Genomic DNA, 16555 nt, shown 5'->3' with positions numbered 1-16555 from the left:
CATCTTGGTCATTTATTTCCTACTTACGCATCAGCTTCAATCAACTCCACATCACTATCAGAGCCCTTCGAAGATGAACTCGCCTTCCCTTTCTCCCTCTCTTTCTCCGATGAGATTGAGTCTGATGACGCCATGGCCCTTTCGCTCCCATTTCCCTTTCTTTTCTCTGCCTCCACCCCCACCCCCACCGCACTATCAATCCCACTAAGATATCTCGCCAGCCGCTGAATCGCCACAGGCAGCACCGCATACCAGTTCACTAGCGCCCCATAGGCCGGCAGCCTAATACTCCCACCATTCCCACTATCAACAACCGCCACGATCTCCCTTGCAACCTGCACAGGTTCCAGCACGGGTGCAAAGAAATTGTTCGGTGTCTTCACCGCCTCAAAGAGCGCAGTGGCCATCTGGCCAGTCTCGATGAGGAGCATCTTTACCCGGTCGTTGTCGCCTGATACGCGGAGTTCTGCTTCGACAGTCTTGTGAACGGCGCTGATAGCGGCTTTTGTTGCCACGTAGTCCGAGAGGCCTGCTGGGGTCAGGTAGCTGACCACTGAGCTGAGATTGACTACTGTGCCGCCGGTGGGGGAGGAGAGCATTCCAGGTAGGAATTGTTGGAGGATGTTGAAGCAAGAGACGAGGTTGGAGTGGATTGTGTAGGAGATGGCAGTGGGGGGGAGAGATGTGATTGACATGCCGTTGATAGGGGCGGCGATGCAGTTTATGAGGATTGTTGGGGTTCCGAGCTGTGGGTTGTTTAGCAATACAACGTTAGAAAAGGGGTTGTTTCAACGAATGTATATATCCAATCACGCAAAGGTCAATTGATCGACCAGCCCGTCGATGTATGTAGCGATCTGTATCTCAGGATATAGGACACAGGAGCCATAAAACATACCTCCTTCTCAACCATCCTTTTCACCCGCTCCACCTCCCCCCAATCCCCGACATCACACCTATAGTACCGAACACTATGCACCTCTTCCCACTCCTCCACCCCACCCATCCCAACACCCCCAACATCCCGCACATCCAACACCGCAACTGCAACCCCCCTCATCCCATAAATCTCCGCAATCAACAGTCCCAACCCACTCGCTCCCCCCGCCACAAGCACCACCTCATCCTCTAACGACACCTTCCTCGGCAACCCGTATGCAATCCGCTTATTCAATATATTCAGCAGCAGTAAGAAGGACAAGATCGATGCGTAGGCCGTTGTCGCGACGAAGGAGGGGTGGGAGTACGGTGTTGCTTGGGCGCGGAGACACAGGGGGATTAGCCAGGCGAGGAAGGGATGGAGGATTGTCTTGTGTAGGACGCGGATGATGAGGTCAAGGGTTAGGGCTTGGGTCCAGTGAGGGGTTTTGGTTTTGGCCGAAAAAGGGGAGAGGGCGGGAAGGGCAGAGCGGGATGCGCGATTGGGGGAGACACGGCGGGACATGGCGGACGGCGCAAGAGGTGGGTGTTGTGGATGTCCAATGCGACCGGAATTGGAGTCGGGGTTGGGAGTGAATCTGCTAAAGATTGTGAGAATAGGAGAGAGTTGCTGTCCGTATAAACAACTCGTCCTTAGTTAAATAAGGAGGTTTTGTCGTTGCCAAATCCTCTCGAAACGGAAGAACATTATCTAAATTGACTCTAGACAGATATAGTGATGACACTATTCCCTATGGCGCATGTACAGCAAGAAGGAAGACGGAGGTTCGTGGTTGAGGCGTCTTCTTGTCCTTGGTCGCTGGCATCCGGTGTTTCAGTGCTTTAGAGCCAAATATTGAAGCTCGTCCAGTTTCAGCCTGGCATCACCAATTCAGCGATACTCGACAAACACGCTTGATACCTACATCCCTATCGCGTCAATTGAACATGCGAGGTCTGAGAAATTAAGCGGGAATCTTTGGTTACCTCTCTTTGGGTATTGATACATCTCCCCATTTCACGTAGCTGAAGCTTGAACCGAAGTTACAGTTAAGTGTTTGCCGGTTGTTACATTCCACCTGCTGCACGTGATCTAGATAGCCCCCGTTTTCGGAAACCTGACGGGAGGACGAACATACGAACATACGAACGCGATATTCGTCATCAATATGTTAATAGATGTATATTTCTATGTATATATCGGTGTGTGTACTCGGGATACCCAAGTTTACATCCATTACTCCGCAAAGCCGTCAACATTAAATTCGCTTTACCTGAGCAACAATAGCCAGTAGAAGAGTCTACACTATTCCGTAACTGGAGCTGCTTTTGCTCATTAGCCATTCAGAGCCCGCAGGAGGAATCTCAGCAAATCGAATCTCCGTTGAGAATGCTTGCATTAAGCGAGTTTTTTGTTGCTTGTATCTGGATTCCATATTCTTTGTTATCCCCTTCGCTCACCTCATTTCGTTCCTGATCGATCGATCCATTTGCAAGATGTCCTTCTCTGTTGACTTCATTTGGGATCAATTGAGCATAAATAATCTCACTCTCTTGCCTTACGCCCACTGGCACATTGTCAAGGATGCTTTATTTTATTTTTTGTTATGGTAGTTAGTTGATGGTGGGTTCTGTTCTGTGATGACATGTATTCAGATGGCGCAAAATCAAGGCCCCATCTCCCGTGTCAAGCTGCCGCGGAGAATTCCTAAAGGAATGCTGTGTGATCACAGATCTTTCGGCCTCTAAGAAGGTTCCCCATAAAATACTGAAAACATTATTCAATTTTGGATTAGGATGGGGCGCGGACAATTTTGTGGGCCGGATAACAATGTGGATATCCGGCAACGGTGTCAACGGATGGTTGATTAATATTGGATGCAGTAACTAAAAGTTATCAATGAATGGTACTGGTTCTATCAACCGCTGGATTCAAAAGGGCCAACCGTTGGAACCACTGAATGTTTGACAGCGGTTTAGATGGACTTAGTTACATGGGGATGACGTCACATCAGATCTTGCCGACCCTTTAACATTATTAGTTAGTTACCCCTTTACACTCCGCATGGCATTCTATAGAAAAGGCAACGTGAAGATTTGGCCCGCTTCTTGATATGCTCAAGCGTAACCTTATTCCAGCCTTAAATGCCGCAAAATCTAGGTAGGTTTTGAATTTTCAAAAGGGGAAGACAAAATATACAACAGGTGTCTGTTAATAATGAAAAGAAGAGAAAGAGTGGTGAGTGGATTAGTTACTGTGCGGAATCTTAAATGTATGGGCGATTTTTTCCACTTTCGAGGATGAGAGGTTATTTTAACTCCCTCAAACGTTAAATTGCTCGTTCGAATTCACTTAACCAGATTCAGCCAGATTAGTAGGATAAGAAGGATCAAATCAAACTGTAGGTTCTTGGAGAATTTAAGCTAAATATTCTTTTTAGATTACTAGCAAATCAGTGGTAACTCACTTCCGCTATAACATCTTTGAACCTAAACCGTCCCGATAAAAAGCAAAAAGAATCTCCAATTATACCCTTACATGTGGTAGCCGTACCAAATCCCATAAAATTCAAAGCAGAAACAGAAAAGAAATCTCAGATATTCCCACAAGAAACCATTTTCAATGCCATCAAAAGGAAAGGGAACGTAAATGAACATGGGTAATGAGGGGTAGAGTGGAGAGGAGGAAAATATCCATAGGGAGAGGAAATACCAAAGACGAAGACAAGAGCGGAGATGAAAATAGAGGGATAGACGGAGAAAGAGGAAGCGAAGGAGATGGCGAGTGAGTGAGAAAAGGGAGAAAGTAAGAATCAAAGGGAGATATGGAAGAGAAAGAAAAGAATGGGGGAATGGAGAAGGCAGGGGAAAGGAGGTAGAGATGAGGAGGAAGAGGAAGAGACGGGAGGGGGAAAATTAGACGACTTCAATACAACCTCGAAAAGAAAATAAAAATAAAAATAAAAGAACCAATACACCGTCATTCCCAATCAAACTAAAGCAAAAAATGGGGGAGCAAATACACGCCGCAAGAGAGAAACAAAAACAAAACAAGAAAAAGAATAAAGAAGGAAAGAAAGAGAGGAATGGAGGAATGGAGGAGGGGAAAGGGGGAACAGAAGAATTCAACTTCAGAACACCTTACGCCTCATACCCATTTAGCCAACTTCTCAAAATCCTTTGGCACCTCCCACCCATGCCCCCTACACGCACGGATAAACGCAGCATTTACCATTTTTGCAGCCATCTTGTTGGTCCTCTACTGAGAGCATGACAGCATCTTCAATGTCAGTGATGTCGCTGAGGTAGACGTCCACGGTGGGTAAGGAATCCAGAGCCTCATCCTTTCCAGGAGTGTCTCGAAGTATTCTTTTCTGCAGGGGCTCATTTGCGATTGGTTGGCCAATCGACGCCTGTTTGTTAACAGGCAAAGGACTAATTTTCCTCTTAGGGAATGATTGTTCGCTAATGGATCCCCCCTGGGTTACGGGTGGAAAGGCAAGCTGCTTTGCAATTTTGCCGAAAAGTCCGTATGGTTTGTTCCCAGCTCAGGGGTAGGTGCACTCAGAACAAAACGGCGGCTACGGCTAACTGCCGTTGTAGGGATCTTGATTGGAATCCCCCATGGTCCCCTTGCAGTATACTCAGGATCCTGCAAATGACATACTGGATCGGAGGGCTCTGTTAAAGGAAATTGGGAAAAAGGGTTGTCCTCCTCCTCCTCCTCCCCCTCCTCCTCATCATCAGCATCATCATCATCATCGTCGTCGTCGCCCATGGCAGATTCGGGTTCCTTGCATTTGACAAATAAATAACGAGGCTGTAGCCAATCCAGCCGCGCGACAACGAGATGGGGAGATTTGCTCACGAACTCCTTGGGAGCGTTGACAACTTCGTTCAGGGATACAGCATATGAGATTTCCAGTTTACTCTGCGGCCACGATCCAAACCCAGCTCCAGTATAATAGGTTGCGACATCGAACGAACTGCTCATGTAGACGCCATTCCCGAATACACGGCCATGCCTGATTTCCTTGAAATGCAAACCTTCGCGCACGATGCCGTGCCAGTTCGCAAAGGAACTCCCATGCCAGGCAAAAATGGTTGGATACTTGAGGGGTAATCTCTCTTTAGCCTCAACAACTGCTTGCACGAATCGCTGTTCCTTGTCAGGCGCGCCCTGGGCAAATCGGAACTGCATGAAAGCTTCCATCCCAGACACGCGGTCACTATCATGGTCATCTTCGATTATGCATGAACGGTTTGAAGAGATAATCCAACGTAACACATCCAGCGCCGACTTGGAGATCTTGCAACGCCAATCAGAGAGGTGAGGTTTCGCTTTCTCAGAGGCATTTTCCAGGAAATCTCTAATTTCATCAACAGAGGGTAAAGTTTCGAGTAGCAACATGATGGTGTGCCGTTTATGCACATCCTTCAAGTCATCAAAGTTGAGGTTATAGACACAAATTGTTACATAATAGCATCTGGATGGGTTGTCGACAGCAGAAACTCCAGAAGCAGGTCGGTCTGAAAATCTACGAGTGACAAGTCTGGAAAGATGTATCTTTGGGAACGAGTGTACGTTCTGGACTCGAGAGTGGAACTGTTCGTTTGGGAACGACGGGTTACAAACAGCAACCCAATCTCCAACACGAACGGGACAGTATGCAATATCGCTTGTGAAACAGAGTTCCAACTTTGATAGCTTGAACTTTGCAGCATATTCGCCCAAGCGGGTGTTGGCTTTCGGTCCTGCGGTCAATCCAATCGTCCGGGGAGAGCATCCTGTGAGAGAAGGGACCAAAATGCCCATCCCAGAAGGAAAGTCGGCCAAGCGATTTTGCTTAGCGCCGGTATACGTGAAGCTAATCAGCAGATCGACGACATTAGGCTGCGATCCAATTTCCCATTCTAAACTGGGGCCGAATCCAAGAGCCATGTACTGAAATAGACAGAGGTTTTTCGAGCAAACGTACGGCTTGAGAGCTTCGAATGCGTCTTCTCTCTTGCAGTGGCAGACAAGGCAGAACTCTGTGCACCTCGCGAAGTGACGGAGAACGAACTGCATTTGATAAGTGGAAATGACGCGTCTTCCCGGGTACGCTCCATCAAATGGTCAGCTGTTAACAGCTCTGGTAGCACGGTTGATGGAGAAGCTAAGCTTTCCTCTTCCTTGTATTTCTTAAGTGAAGGGTTGCCTTGCTCGAGAGCTTTCCCCTGGACATCATTGAAGAAAATCTCTGCTCCTGTCCATGAGAAGGAGAACGTATATCGGGATCGCAAAATCTTGATAAAACGCTCATTGAGAAGAGTGTTTAGAGGTTTGCTGATAAACGATCGTGTCATCTTTCGCTGTTTCCATTCGTTGACTGGAAATTGTTGCTCTTCATCAGTGGTCTGACTCTTGGAACCATTGCGTTTGAAAGCCATGTGCGCACTCTGAAGGCTGGGTTTATATGAATCGCATAGATCTGCGCAGAATTCTATGTTCACCTTTCCACGTAACGCATCCTCCTGTATAATCTCTTCGAGAGAGCGCTATCTATTGATGTAGCGGATAAGGCAGACAAGATATTGGTTTCCGCTCACACGCCAGGCCTACATAGCTTCCTCTGAGATTCCAAGCTTTGAGATTTGACAGGAAATACTGGCGATTGGGCTTGCTTGGTTACCAAGGTATCCCACCTTGAAGCCGGCTGTCTTAGCAGTACAAAGGTCTGCTGCCATCCTGGCAAGGATATTTTCGTCAGGAACTTTGGTTTGTGTATCCAGACCTAGTTTCCAAACGCGGGGTTGAGTAGGGTTAGGAGTGCGAGGAGACCATTGACAGTTTCCGTCGAAATTACCACCAATATCCGACATATCGACTTCACCGCCCGCATTTGGTGAGAATGCCCTGTCCAGGATTTTTGAAATTCGAATGAGCATGTCAAAGATACGGATTCCGCTCAAACGGGTCTGGACTGCTTCCAAAGCGTCAGTGACCGCCTTGGGGACATCACTAGAAGTTGTAAACACGAAACTGCTATGCTCTGTCGGATAATAAGAGAGCTCTACAACAAGATATAGTCAGAATAGTCTTTCAAAGCCAAAGGCAATGGCTAGAATACACACCGTCAATGAGGAGTTGAATTTCTACGGGTTTTCCCAAGCTAGGGTTTGGGGAATAGGTGCAAGATATGACACCATCATCCTCACCAGCTCTCACATCTACCATACAATGATTGCCCTCGTTGGATGCCTCCTTCAAGTCGCGAAAAAAGTCGCATCGTGGCATGTTGAGAACAGGAAGACAATAGGGACTCTAAGCTTCTTGAGGTAGCATGGGAAGCAAATCCGCTTGAAGAAAATGGAGATCTCCCGAGAACTTTGGAAAATATTGAGACAAGAGAAGGCGAAGCCTATGAAGATAAACAAACAACAGCTTAAAGTGCTTTTCATGAGAAGGGAGAACAAGGAGTTTGCCGGGAATCATGGGGAATCAAAGTGATGATACCACAAATATTGAAGCGACTCCAATATCTTTCCCCTGAGAAGTATATGAAAAGAAGACTGAGGCTTGATGTGTATCGTCAAGAAATTTCTTTAGCGCCAACTAAAGAAAGGAAAGGATGAGAGAAAGAAAAGACAGAGATTGGTGCGGTTGGAGTCTTGCCTTCATGAATACAGGGCATTTGTGTTCATTCACACAGATCCCCAAGACAACCAGTTCTTAAAGAGGTAAGGCAGCGGCATAGGAGGGGAACAGGTTGACCTTATAGCAATATATGTTCTGCGCATAGACATAGCAACCAGAACATAAAGAAGATGAGAATCTGCCGATATCTCTAGCTTTTCATTTTGGACTGTACTTTGTAACAGCAAGTAGAGAAGACTTTCTTAACCAGACATACTATGAATGGGCTCTATATTGCCACGACAAAAGGGTTTCAAGAATGCGACTCCGTCCTATGTGGAGGCTTTTCCATTGTGAGTTGATTGTGAGTTGATTGTGAGTTGATTGTGAAAGGGGCAGCAAAAGCTCAGCGCCAGGCAACGGTCCATATTTGCTGGTTCGCTGAACCTGTCAGCTGTGATTGTGACTGAGCTCCCCAGGCTACCTGCAAGAGAGACCGATATCCCGCACAGAACATTTATACTGTACTTTGCTAAGCTCTTCGAATTATCATCTTCAACAATTCAAGTGCTGGAGCTTGTTGTCCACGATGTCTTGAGGTTCAAGCTCTGAAATTGGTGTCAGACCTTCGTGCGAGAATCAGACCTCCACCAAAAACCATGTCAAAACTCCCACTCCTACTTTTATTCTTTTTTTTTGCGAATTTCTGAAAAAGTGTGTCCATGTATCAATTCCATATATAGAAAGATCTCACATCCATCAGTACGCCAAACGTACAACCCAGGGACTGGCTCACTGCCTTTTAAAAAGTGACGAACTGCATAAAGACTTTAACCTTCAGCAATTGAAATGTTGGAGCCCCACTTGACAAACCCATTGGTGCAAATGCAACAGGTGATGGATTCACTGTAGATCTGTGTCTTCAAAAAACTTTCACTTGTCAAGGCTAGATCCAGCTAAATATTGAGATGAGCCTGGGCACGGGATGCCTTCTGGTGATGGTAGCTGAGGCTTTAAGAAGAACTGCTGAAATCATCATCTGAATGATTTAGCAGCATTGCTGTTGGCATTGGACAGGATCTTTATAAGACTGTTAGTGAATGTTTCCGAGGTCCCTCATTACCCAAGAGAACTGGAATTCTTGGGGTGAAATGCATTCTCCTAATAGCACAAGGTTCTGTTCCATATTATCTCTATTGGTGTATATGGGAAGGGCTGGTGAAAGCAAATGGAGGCAGGTTGATGTCGGCGTCACGTGCAATGGGGTTTCCATGGATTGTGTATTAAGGAACTAAGCTACTCCGTACAACTAACTATTTAGTTATTTAAAATTAATTTAGTTAGCTAGTTATGATAAATATTTATATTAACTATAACTATAATTTATATATTATAAAAAAAAATTTAAATAAGTATTAATTTAAAAAATCATAAACCTTTTATCAATTCAAATAATTTATTTACATATAATATTGTCTAATATATATTGATTATAAATACTCTCGGTGTAGAGAATAGTTCATAATGTGTTTAACTAGTTTTTCTATAGTTATGGTTATGTAAAATTTATTGTAAAGGTTATAAGTAATGGAGAAGTGGACCAGAAGGTTGGTGGAATATGTTTCAGCGCGGTTCAATTAACTATGAGCGCAATATCTAACGCTCTATAATTCCCCCAAAAAGGAGCCATGGTATGTCCATCAGGAATATTGGTCCAACTTGGGTATTTACAATTCATGTCCACTTTCCAATCTTCAATCGAGATATATCTCATCCCGCAAACGCTGTAGATTTCGAAACAGCCCACCAGCAGCTCCGCCTCCACCGCCACCACCACCAGCCGTAGTGCTAGCGGTAGAAGTGCTATCCTGACTCCCTCTGCTATCATCCCTTGTATCTCCCTCCTCACGCATCCCACCAACCCCAGCAGCAGCAGCAGCCTTTCTCTCCCTCTCTCGCTCAGCGACCGCAGCCTTTCTCCTCTCCTCAACCAACTTCCCCAACCCCTCCACAAACCTCATCCTAGCTTTCTCCTCCGCTGTCCCCTTCCACACGCCCGCCAATTCCCTCAGAGCCTCCACCTTCCTCGCCGCTGCCTCAACCCCCCCACCGCCACTTCTGCCACCCTCACCACCCTCCCCTCCATTAAGCAACTCGACAACCTCCGCTCGCAGCTTCTTCGCCACCTCTTTCCCCTTCTCTTCACGACTATGCTGGTTCTCCGTGCCCGGCTCCGGCGCTGAGACGGAGATGAACGAGGACGCTAGTGAGGTTTCGGAGGGTGCAAGGGGCCATTCCATGGCTTCGTTGAAGGTGTGTATCACTTGTTCCAGCCGGGCACGGACCTGGGTTAGTGTGCGGAGCTGGGTGAGGCAGATGGGGTCCAGGGGATTTGCCTGGTCTTGTGTTTCCGATTCCTTCTCTTGTGCTTGATCGCGTTGCGCCTGTTGTGTATGGGTGGAATCTTCCACTTCTCCTGCATCCTCCTTTGCTTCTTTCTCTTCCGTCCCCGTAGCCGTAGCAGAAGCCGTAGATGCAACCACCATTTCCCCCGCCGGCACAAACTTCCCAATATCCCCCACCAACCCTTCCCCCAATGCCTCAGTCAACCCCATTGCCTCCCCCCTCAACACCTCAACTTCATACGCCAACCGCCCGCCGCCACGCAGTATCTCATCCGTCAACTGTGTTAGGGTATTTGACAACCGTGCATTCTGCGCGCTGAGCTGGGTAACGAGGGATTGTGTTTGAGTGGAGAGAGCGGCAAGGGAGACCGGAGTGACATCTGGTCGGAGCTGAGATTGGGGCTGGGATTGGGATTGGAATTGGGATATTGAAAGGGGAGGGAGTGTATTATTGAGGTAGTCGACCGGGTCGAAGAAGGGATCTGTGAAATGGGAGAGGGTGGGGTCGATATGTGATGTTGATGGGGCGATTTGTGTTCTGTTTTTAAGATCCGCTGAGTGATCGTGTGGATTGGATGCCATGGCCCGTGGTGTGAGATAAATACTCACAATGTGACTCGGATTGAGAGACGAAGACAAGATTTCGTTTTTCTGTCCTTCTCAGTTTTAATGGTGGTTTGAGATGTGGTGGCGATGGTGGTCCAGTTTCCACCTTGGAGACAGCGTCAAAGGAAAAATTAGATGTCATTTATTGAACAATTACAATCTGGCAGAAATACAAGAGTAGGTTCATGTAAAACACTGCATATAGACACCACGTCATTAATATAAAATTAACACAAATACTGATGAAGATTTGTTTGTGAGAGCAATTTGTGACTTAAAAATTGCGCCCATTGTTGACGGTTGTAGTGTAGTTATGTCTGGTTATTTAGAAGAAAAAAGTTGTTATTTATAACTAATTCAACCTCCTAGTTACTCAATAGGACACATTTCGATTAAAACATCAATATCCAACTTCACATATCACCTCCTAGCTAATTCAACATCTTAATCACCCCTAACAAGGAAGCTGTAAACCAAGGAAGGCTTGCATAAGTCATTCCAGCGTACAAAAATGAGCAATGTACTACAGTATTTCCCAATGAACTTGATCATTAAATCACGTGATACCCATGATATCAAACTCTGGAATCATAGACTAATATACCATGTAGATCATGAGTGGTTTCTCATGCACGCTGTGATGAGCCAAAACAACAGTGACATTGCTATCACCAAGGCTCCTCTTCACTCTGAAAAGAAGAGAGCCTGCGCAATCTCCTCTGCTCCACTAAAACCTCTGGATGATCCCCTCAGCCTCAAAACAACATGTCCCAGGATGTGTTAGACACTACAACAGCCACTACAGCTCAACTACATCAAATCAATATTGACTTCAATCCCCACCTGACCCTCTCACCAGGAGGAGAATTCATTGAGAATGTGACTGACTGCACTCAAGCAGTTCTGCTAACTGTGAAGAACTTCTCTTCCACAGTAAATTATAAACTCAATGCTCTGTTGAATCATGCAAACAACTTCTTCTCTACAGAGTTAATTACAGTGCTTGAGCTATGCAATGAGCTATCTGTGATACTGAATCTGATACTCTGCACTTATGAGAACTCTCTATCATGTCAGACTGCTGTACTAAGACAAGTCATGAAACATAGCATAGTCAAAGTCATTAAAGATCTCACTGTCAAATCAAAGTCTATGTTGACATATACTACTGTTGCAATAGCTAAAATGATTCTCTCAAACAATCTCCTTCAGACTGTTTCAGTAATGAGATAATCTCACAAGAAGCAGATACAGCAGATCAATTATCTTCTACATCAAAAACAGAAAGACAAATGAGTTATGATTAGATTATTTGCAGCATATACTGCTCATGATCTAGATTTTCAAGCTATTCATAAACAAATACACATTATGATCTCTGATCTGATCTGAATCACTGATGTATGACACTGTTTATCAGAAATCACTATGACTGTTCTCTTTTCAGCAAAGATAGTCTTTATTCTTGAACATGCAGATAAGCTAAAAGCTGCTATAGATGACTGTCTTATTAAATAATAGAAATTCTGAATCATCTTTATAGTTGATTTAATCAAGAAGTTGACACACAGCTTCAATGAACAGAATATCACTCTAATTTCAATGTCAGAAGAGATGCTTCTTTCTGAGATTTAAAACACTATTTATTAAATTTTAATCATCTGTTGTCACTGAACAAAGAAGTCCACAGACCTCAATCTGCATGAAAAGTATGTTTGAATTGAAGTACAAATCTTTGAAGTGCATCTTTTTTCAAACAAACTTCATCTTTTCAGTTGCTTAGTGATGATTAACAAAATCAAGAAATTATCAAAGATTTCAATTTGCATAAGATATCATAACTTTCACATGAAAAGAAACTGTGTGCAGTCTCTATATTGTGAGAAGTACAGCAGTTTCACACACTCAGACAGATGTTAAATACCAGCTCACTGCTACAACTGTCTTAATTCTCATCTCACTCTCAGTACTGACTGTTCAGCAAGACTCAAAATAGTTTCTGAATATATAAAATGCATCTTCTGCTGTCAGCTTCACTTAATACATGAAGCTGATAGAAGAGCATTCATCTTAGCTCATCAAATCTCAGCAAAGAAGAGCAATTCAGAGCTAAACTCTAAAGATTTCATCTCATCTTCTCTCTTAGCTCTACTGACATCAGTCACTAGCTCTCAGAGCAATCAGACAGATTTAATGACCTACTCTCAAACAGACATCAAGATCACATTAAATATGAACCTTCACTAATGAAGAGCAGTCATAACTCTCTTCACAAATCTACACTCACTGTATATTAAGTCAATGTAAAAAGACAGTCAAACTCTCATAATATTACTCTCTCACTAGCAGATGAAAGAGTCTGTGACATTGTGATCATTTAAAAACTCTGAATAGTCACAGATCTTTTCATCTGTCTTTTCAAAAGTCATTTCTCATACAAATACTTCATTCTGCTCTTCTTCAACTGAATCAAAAGGCCCAGAGTACTGCTCTATGTCAAAAATGAAAGAGCTCTTGTGTCAATTCAATCTATAGCAAATATCTCAAAAAATGTTGTCTATGTCTTAGTTAAAATCTCTAACTTCAAAAAAGCTAATATTTATAATATATACAATGTCTCATTTGATGTTACAGATGCAGATCAAAGTCTGCAAGACCTTCTTTCTCTTCCACACACCACAAAGAATATTCTCTAAATGGCATTAGAAGACTTTAATATTAGACACAGAGTATGAAACTCTACAACTGATAGATATTCTCAAATAGAAGAGAATCTATATAACTGAGCAATTTCTTTCAAACTTCAGCTTCTCAACTCAGCTGAATCTTCTACACATAGATAAGAAGACATACTTGATTTTATCTTCTGTGCTGTCAACTCAACTATCTGTCATATTGCTTCTGAACTATACTATATCTCAGATCATGAAACTTTTATTACAATAGTTTAGTTATTATAGACTCAGACTCAATTGATTAAAAAGAAGAAGCTTAGCCTCACAATCTGCAATGCTGATCACTTCTTGCAACTACTCACTTCTTTCTTCTCACTGATCTATGAGAACATGAATGAGAAAGCAGCAGACATTGTGAAATCTCTTTAACTGACTTTACAAAACTTCTGCTCTCTCATTCTAGAACTCAAAAGTCATCATGCCTCATGGTAAACTCCAGCAGTCAAGATAGTCAAAAGAGTATATCATGCAGCACTTAGACACAGTCTTTGTTAATCAGAACAAATGAAATTTCAGATAGAAATTAGAAAAGTTAAAAGAGCATGAAATCACTAGTGAATTGAGAAGGCTTTTTTTCTTATCAGATGTCTACAAGATTATTAAATGATATAAATATCAATCTCAAGATCTCACTTCTTCTCTATAACATTCTAATGAACATCTAGAACAATCTTATACTGGTAAATCTTCTCTACTACATGAGATACTTCTGACTAAACATCTTAATGTAGAAGATATTTCAGAGTACATATTAACAGTTTCATGCAGAGAGATACTCTGAATGTCTTTTACAAAGCAGAAAGTCTACAGAGTTATTTGTCAGACACTTAGCATATCTTCTGATCTGAATGATATTACAGTCAAAATTCTTCAAAAGACATAGTCAGTGATAGGCAATTGAATTGTTCTACTTTTTCAGCACTATATAAATCAAGAAATTCACTCTCAAAGCTTCAAGAAGACTGAAGTAATGATTATTTCAAAGTCAGAGAAAAGAAATTACTCTCTATCAAAGTCTTACTGCTCAATTATACTGCTATTCTGTCTCAGCAAAGAGCTGAAGTGTCTAATAGCTAGATGAATGTTTCATCTCACTCTTTATCATCACATTTTAGCAGAAGATCATTGTAGTGCTGTTCAACAGAGATCTGCAGTAGATCTCACCACTGCACTAGTTTATAACATACAAGAAACATGAGACAAACATCTTCTGACCAGCATGATCACTCTAGATGTCAAAAAGACCTTCAACAGAGTTCTTTGAAATCAGCTTCTAAAACATCTACAGAAACAGAGCTGGCTGACACTTCTGATAAAGTGAGGAGTGTCTTTTCTCAATTAATAACTAGCTTTGATTTAACTAGATAATATTTAATCAAAGATATTTCAGATTTTTTATAATCTTTCACAAAGATTCTCTGTCTCATCAATTCTCTTTCTGCTCTATGTAGAACCTCTCCTCCAGCTTATCAAAGACTAATTTGAGTACACAGATGATATTGCAATTCTGAAGACTGGAAACTTTCTTAAATGAGTAGAAAGTCAGCTTCAGAATTCTCTCAATCATACTCTGAAATAAGATATTAATAATAAAATCTCATTTGACTCAGTCAAGATGAAGCTTTAATACTTTTATAAAAAATCAAGTACTCAGAGCTCTTCATCTTCTTTAATGAACAGACAATTTCTCTTAATAACTATATCAGATGACTAGAGATTTTCTTTGACAGAAAATTACTCTTCAGAGAATATATTCATCTTGTACACATTTAAGTCAGAATTATTATAGAATATATTAAATCATCAAATGAAGTCTTGTTTGAAAGTTAAACACATTTATTCAGACAAACAATTTAAAGCTGTGTCTTCAACACTCTGTTTTATAAAGCTGAGATCTGATTTTCAGAGTAAATCTCTTAAACAGTCATTGATAAAATTCAGATAGTCTTCAACAACACTGCTTGAGTCATTCTATCTGTCTTTGTTATAATATTTATCTCTGTTCTTCTATATAAATCAGACTGAGACTCAGTCAAAGTCTGACTAGAAAGAATACATGACTGACTAGCTGTTCACATAGCTGTAGCTGATTTATCACATCTTCTACACAGAAGATGATATATCTCACATTTTAAATGAATTAGATGAAATATTAAAACAACAGTCATCATATCTGACTCTAAGTTCTTATCTTCTTGAGACAATTCTGACATATTAAATAGAGAGTAAAAGACATTAGAAATTGAAGCTGTGAGATAAGCTGCAGAATTAGTAGCTTTTCACAACTGACTTCAGAAAGCTGTATTTCTTCTTGATCTCATCACATACACTGATGACTTCAAAGATAGTCAAAAAGTTTTAGATGAAGACTACTATCTATACTGAGAAATAAATCAATCTCTGAAGCTTGATAAGCTGTCTTTTAGCTGCATTGCTAAGGTTTTTAATGCTGAAGTGCTTGCAGCAGTTGTTAATCTCAAGACAGTGCTACAGAATTTCTTTTTTATGTTCACATAGCACATTATAGTGATTCTAGACAATGAAGAGACTGCAATAAGACTTCACACAAACACATTTACACAAATATCTTTTCTCATCTTTGCTAAGTTCAATGAACTCTGCAGGTTTTGGACAAAACAGAGCTCAGGTCCAGTCAGCTCAAGATGAGTCTATGTTTGATGATACTTCAGCCATGCTGAAATTTCAAACAATGATGCTGCAGATGCTGTGATCAAGTCAGTCTGCATAATGAAATGCACTTACTGCACTCTGACTCTGATATAGATTAAATTCTGTGTTAAAGAACACTTCAATATCTCACTGCAATAATACTGAAGCTTCAATAGCACATCATGATACAAGAAACTCAATATCTTAATGTCAAAAGAATCTCTCTCTGAGCTCACTCTTTCTCAAAGAAATTTAAGTCACTTGCTAGCAGCTAGAACAGATCACAGTGACTTTGCAGCCTATCATCACAGATGAGCACATGATGATACACTTCTCATCTGCTCTTACAGCTGAGATTAGACCTCTGAGCACTTCTTCTTTTGCTAGAAAGATTGGAATATTGAACAAATTAAAATCTCTAAAGTATGCTGAGAATCAAAAAAAGCAATTGACTGACTTCTCAGCATAGTAATAGGAGCTATGATCTTCTCTACTTGATGCACTAATACTCACTTCTTCATCAACATCCAATGCTGCTACTAAAATCTGTTCAACATCTGACTTCTCCCTCCCCTTCTCTCTTTTCTATATTTTTTATATAC

At 42.2% G+C, this 16555-nt stretch overlaps 4 protein-coding genes across 4 annotated transcripts; all 4 read right to left on the bottom strand.

Annotated features, from left to right (window-relative positions):
- Positions 1–23: 23 nt before the first annotated feature.
- PADG_06849 (uncharacterized protein) lies at positions 24–1444 on the bottom strand (the record flags this gene model as incomplete). Its single annotated transcript, XM_010763956.1, has 2 exons — positions 24–746; positions 899–1444. 2 exons carry the CDS (start codon positions 1442–1444, stop codon positions 24–26), a joined length of 1269 nt encoding a protein of 422 aa, XP_010762258.1.
- A 2677-nt stretch (positions 1445–4121) lies between these two features.
- On the bottom strand, positions 4122–4331 carry PADG_12199 (uncharacterized protein; the record flags this gene model as incomplete). The annotated part of the gene is made up of 1 exon (XM_010764031.1): positions 4122–4331. A coding segment is annotated over one exon (210 nt), but the record flags the coding sequence as incomplete, so codon positions are not given.
- A 71-nt stretch (positions 4332–4402) lies between these two features.
- Positions 4403–7198, bottom strand: PADG_12198 (uncharacterized protein; the record flags this gene model as incomplete). The annotated part of the gene is made up of 4 exons (XM_010764030.1): positions 4403–5832; positions 5898–6459; positions 6607–6974; positions 7036–7198. 4 exons carry the CDS (start codon positions 7196–7198, stop codon positions 4403–4405), a joined length of 2523 nt encoding a protein of 840 aa, XP_010762332.1.
- Positions 7199–9291: 2093 nt separating this feature from the next.
- PADG_06847 (uncharacterized protein) lies at positions 9292–10524 on the bottom strand (the record flags this gene model as incomplete). Its single annotated transcript, XM_010763955.1, has 1 exon — positions 9292–10524. One exon carries the CDS (start codon positions 10522–10524, stop codon positions 9292–9294), a length of 1233 nt encoding a protein of 410 aa, XP_010762257.1.
- Positions 10525–16555: the final 6031 nt, after the last annotated feature.

This window comes from Paracoccidioides brasiliensis (genome assembly GCF_000150735.1).
Source record: "Paracoccidioides brasiliensis Pb18 unplaced genomic scaffold supercont2.9, whole genome shotgun sequence".
Taxonomy (NCBI): Eukaryota; Fungi; Ascomycota; class Eurotiomycetes; order Onygenales; family Ajellomycetaceae; genus Paracoccidioides; species Paracoccidioides brasiliensis.
This window is presented reverse-complemented; position numbering and strand designations above follow the sequence as displayed.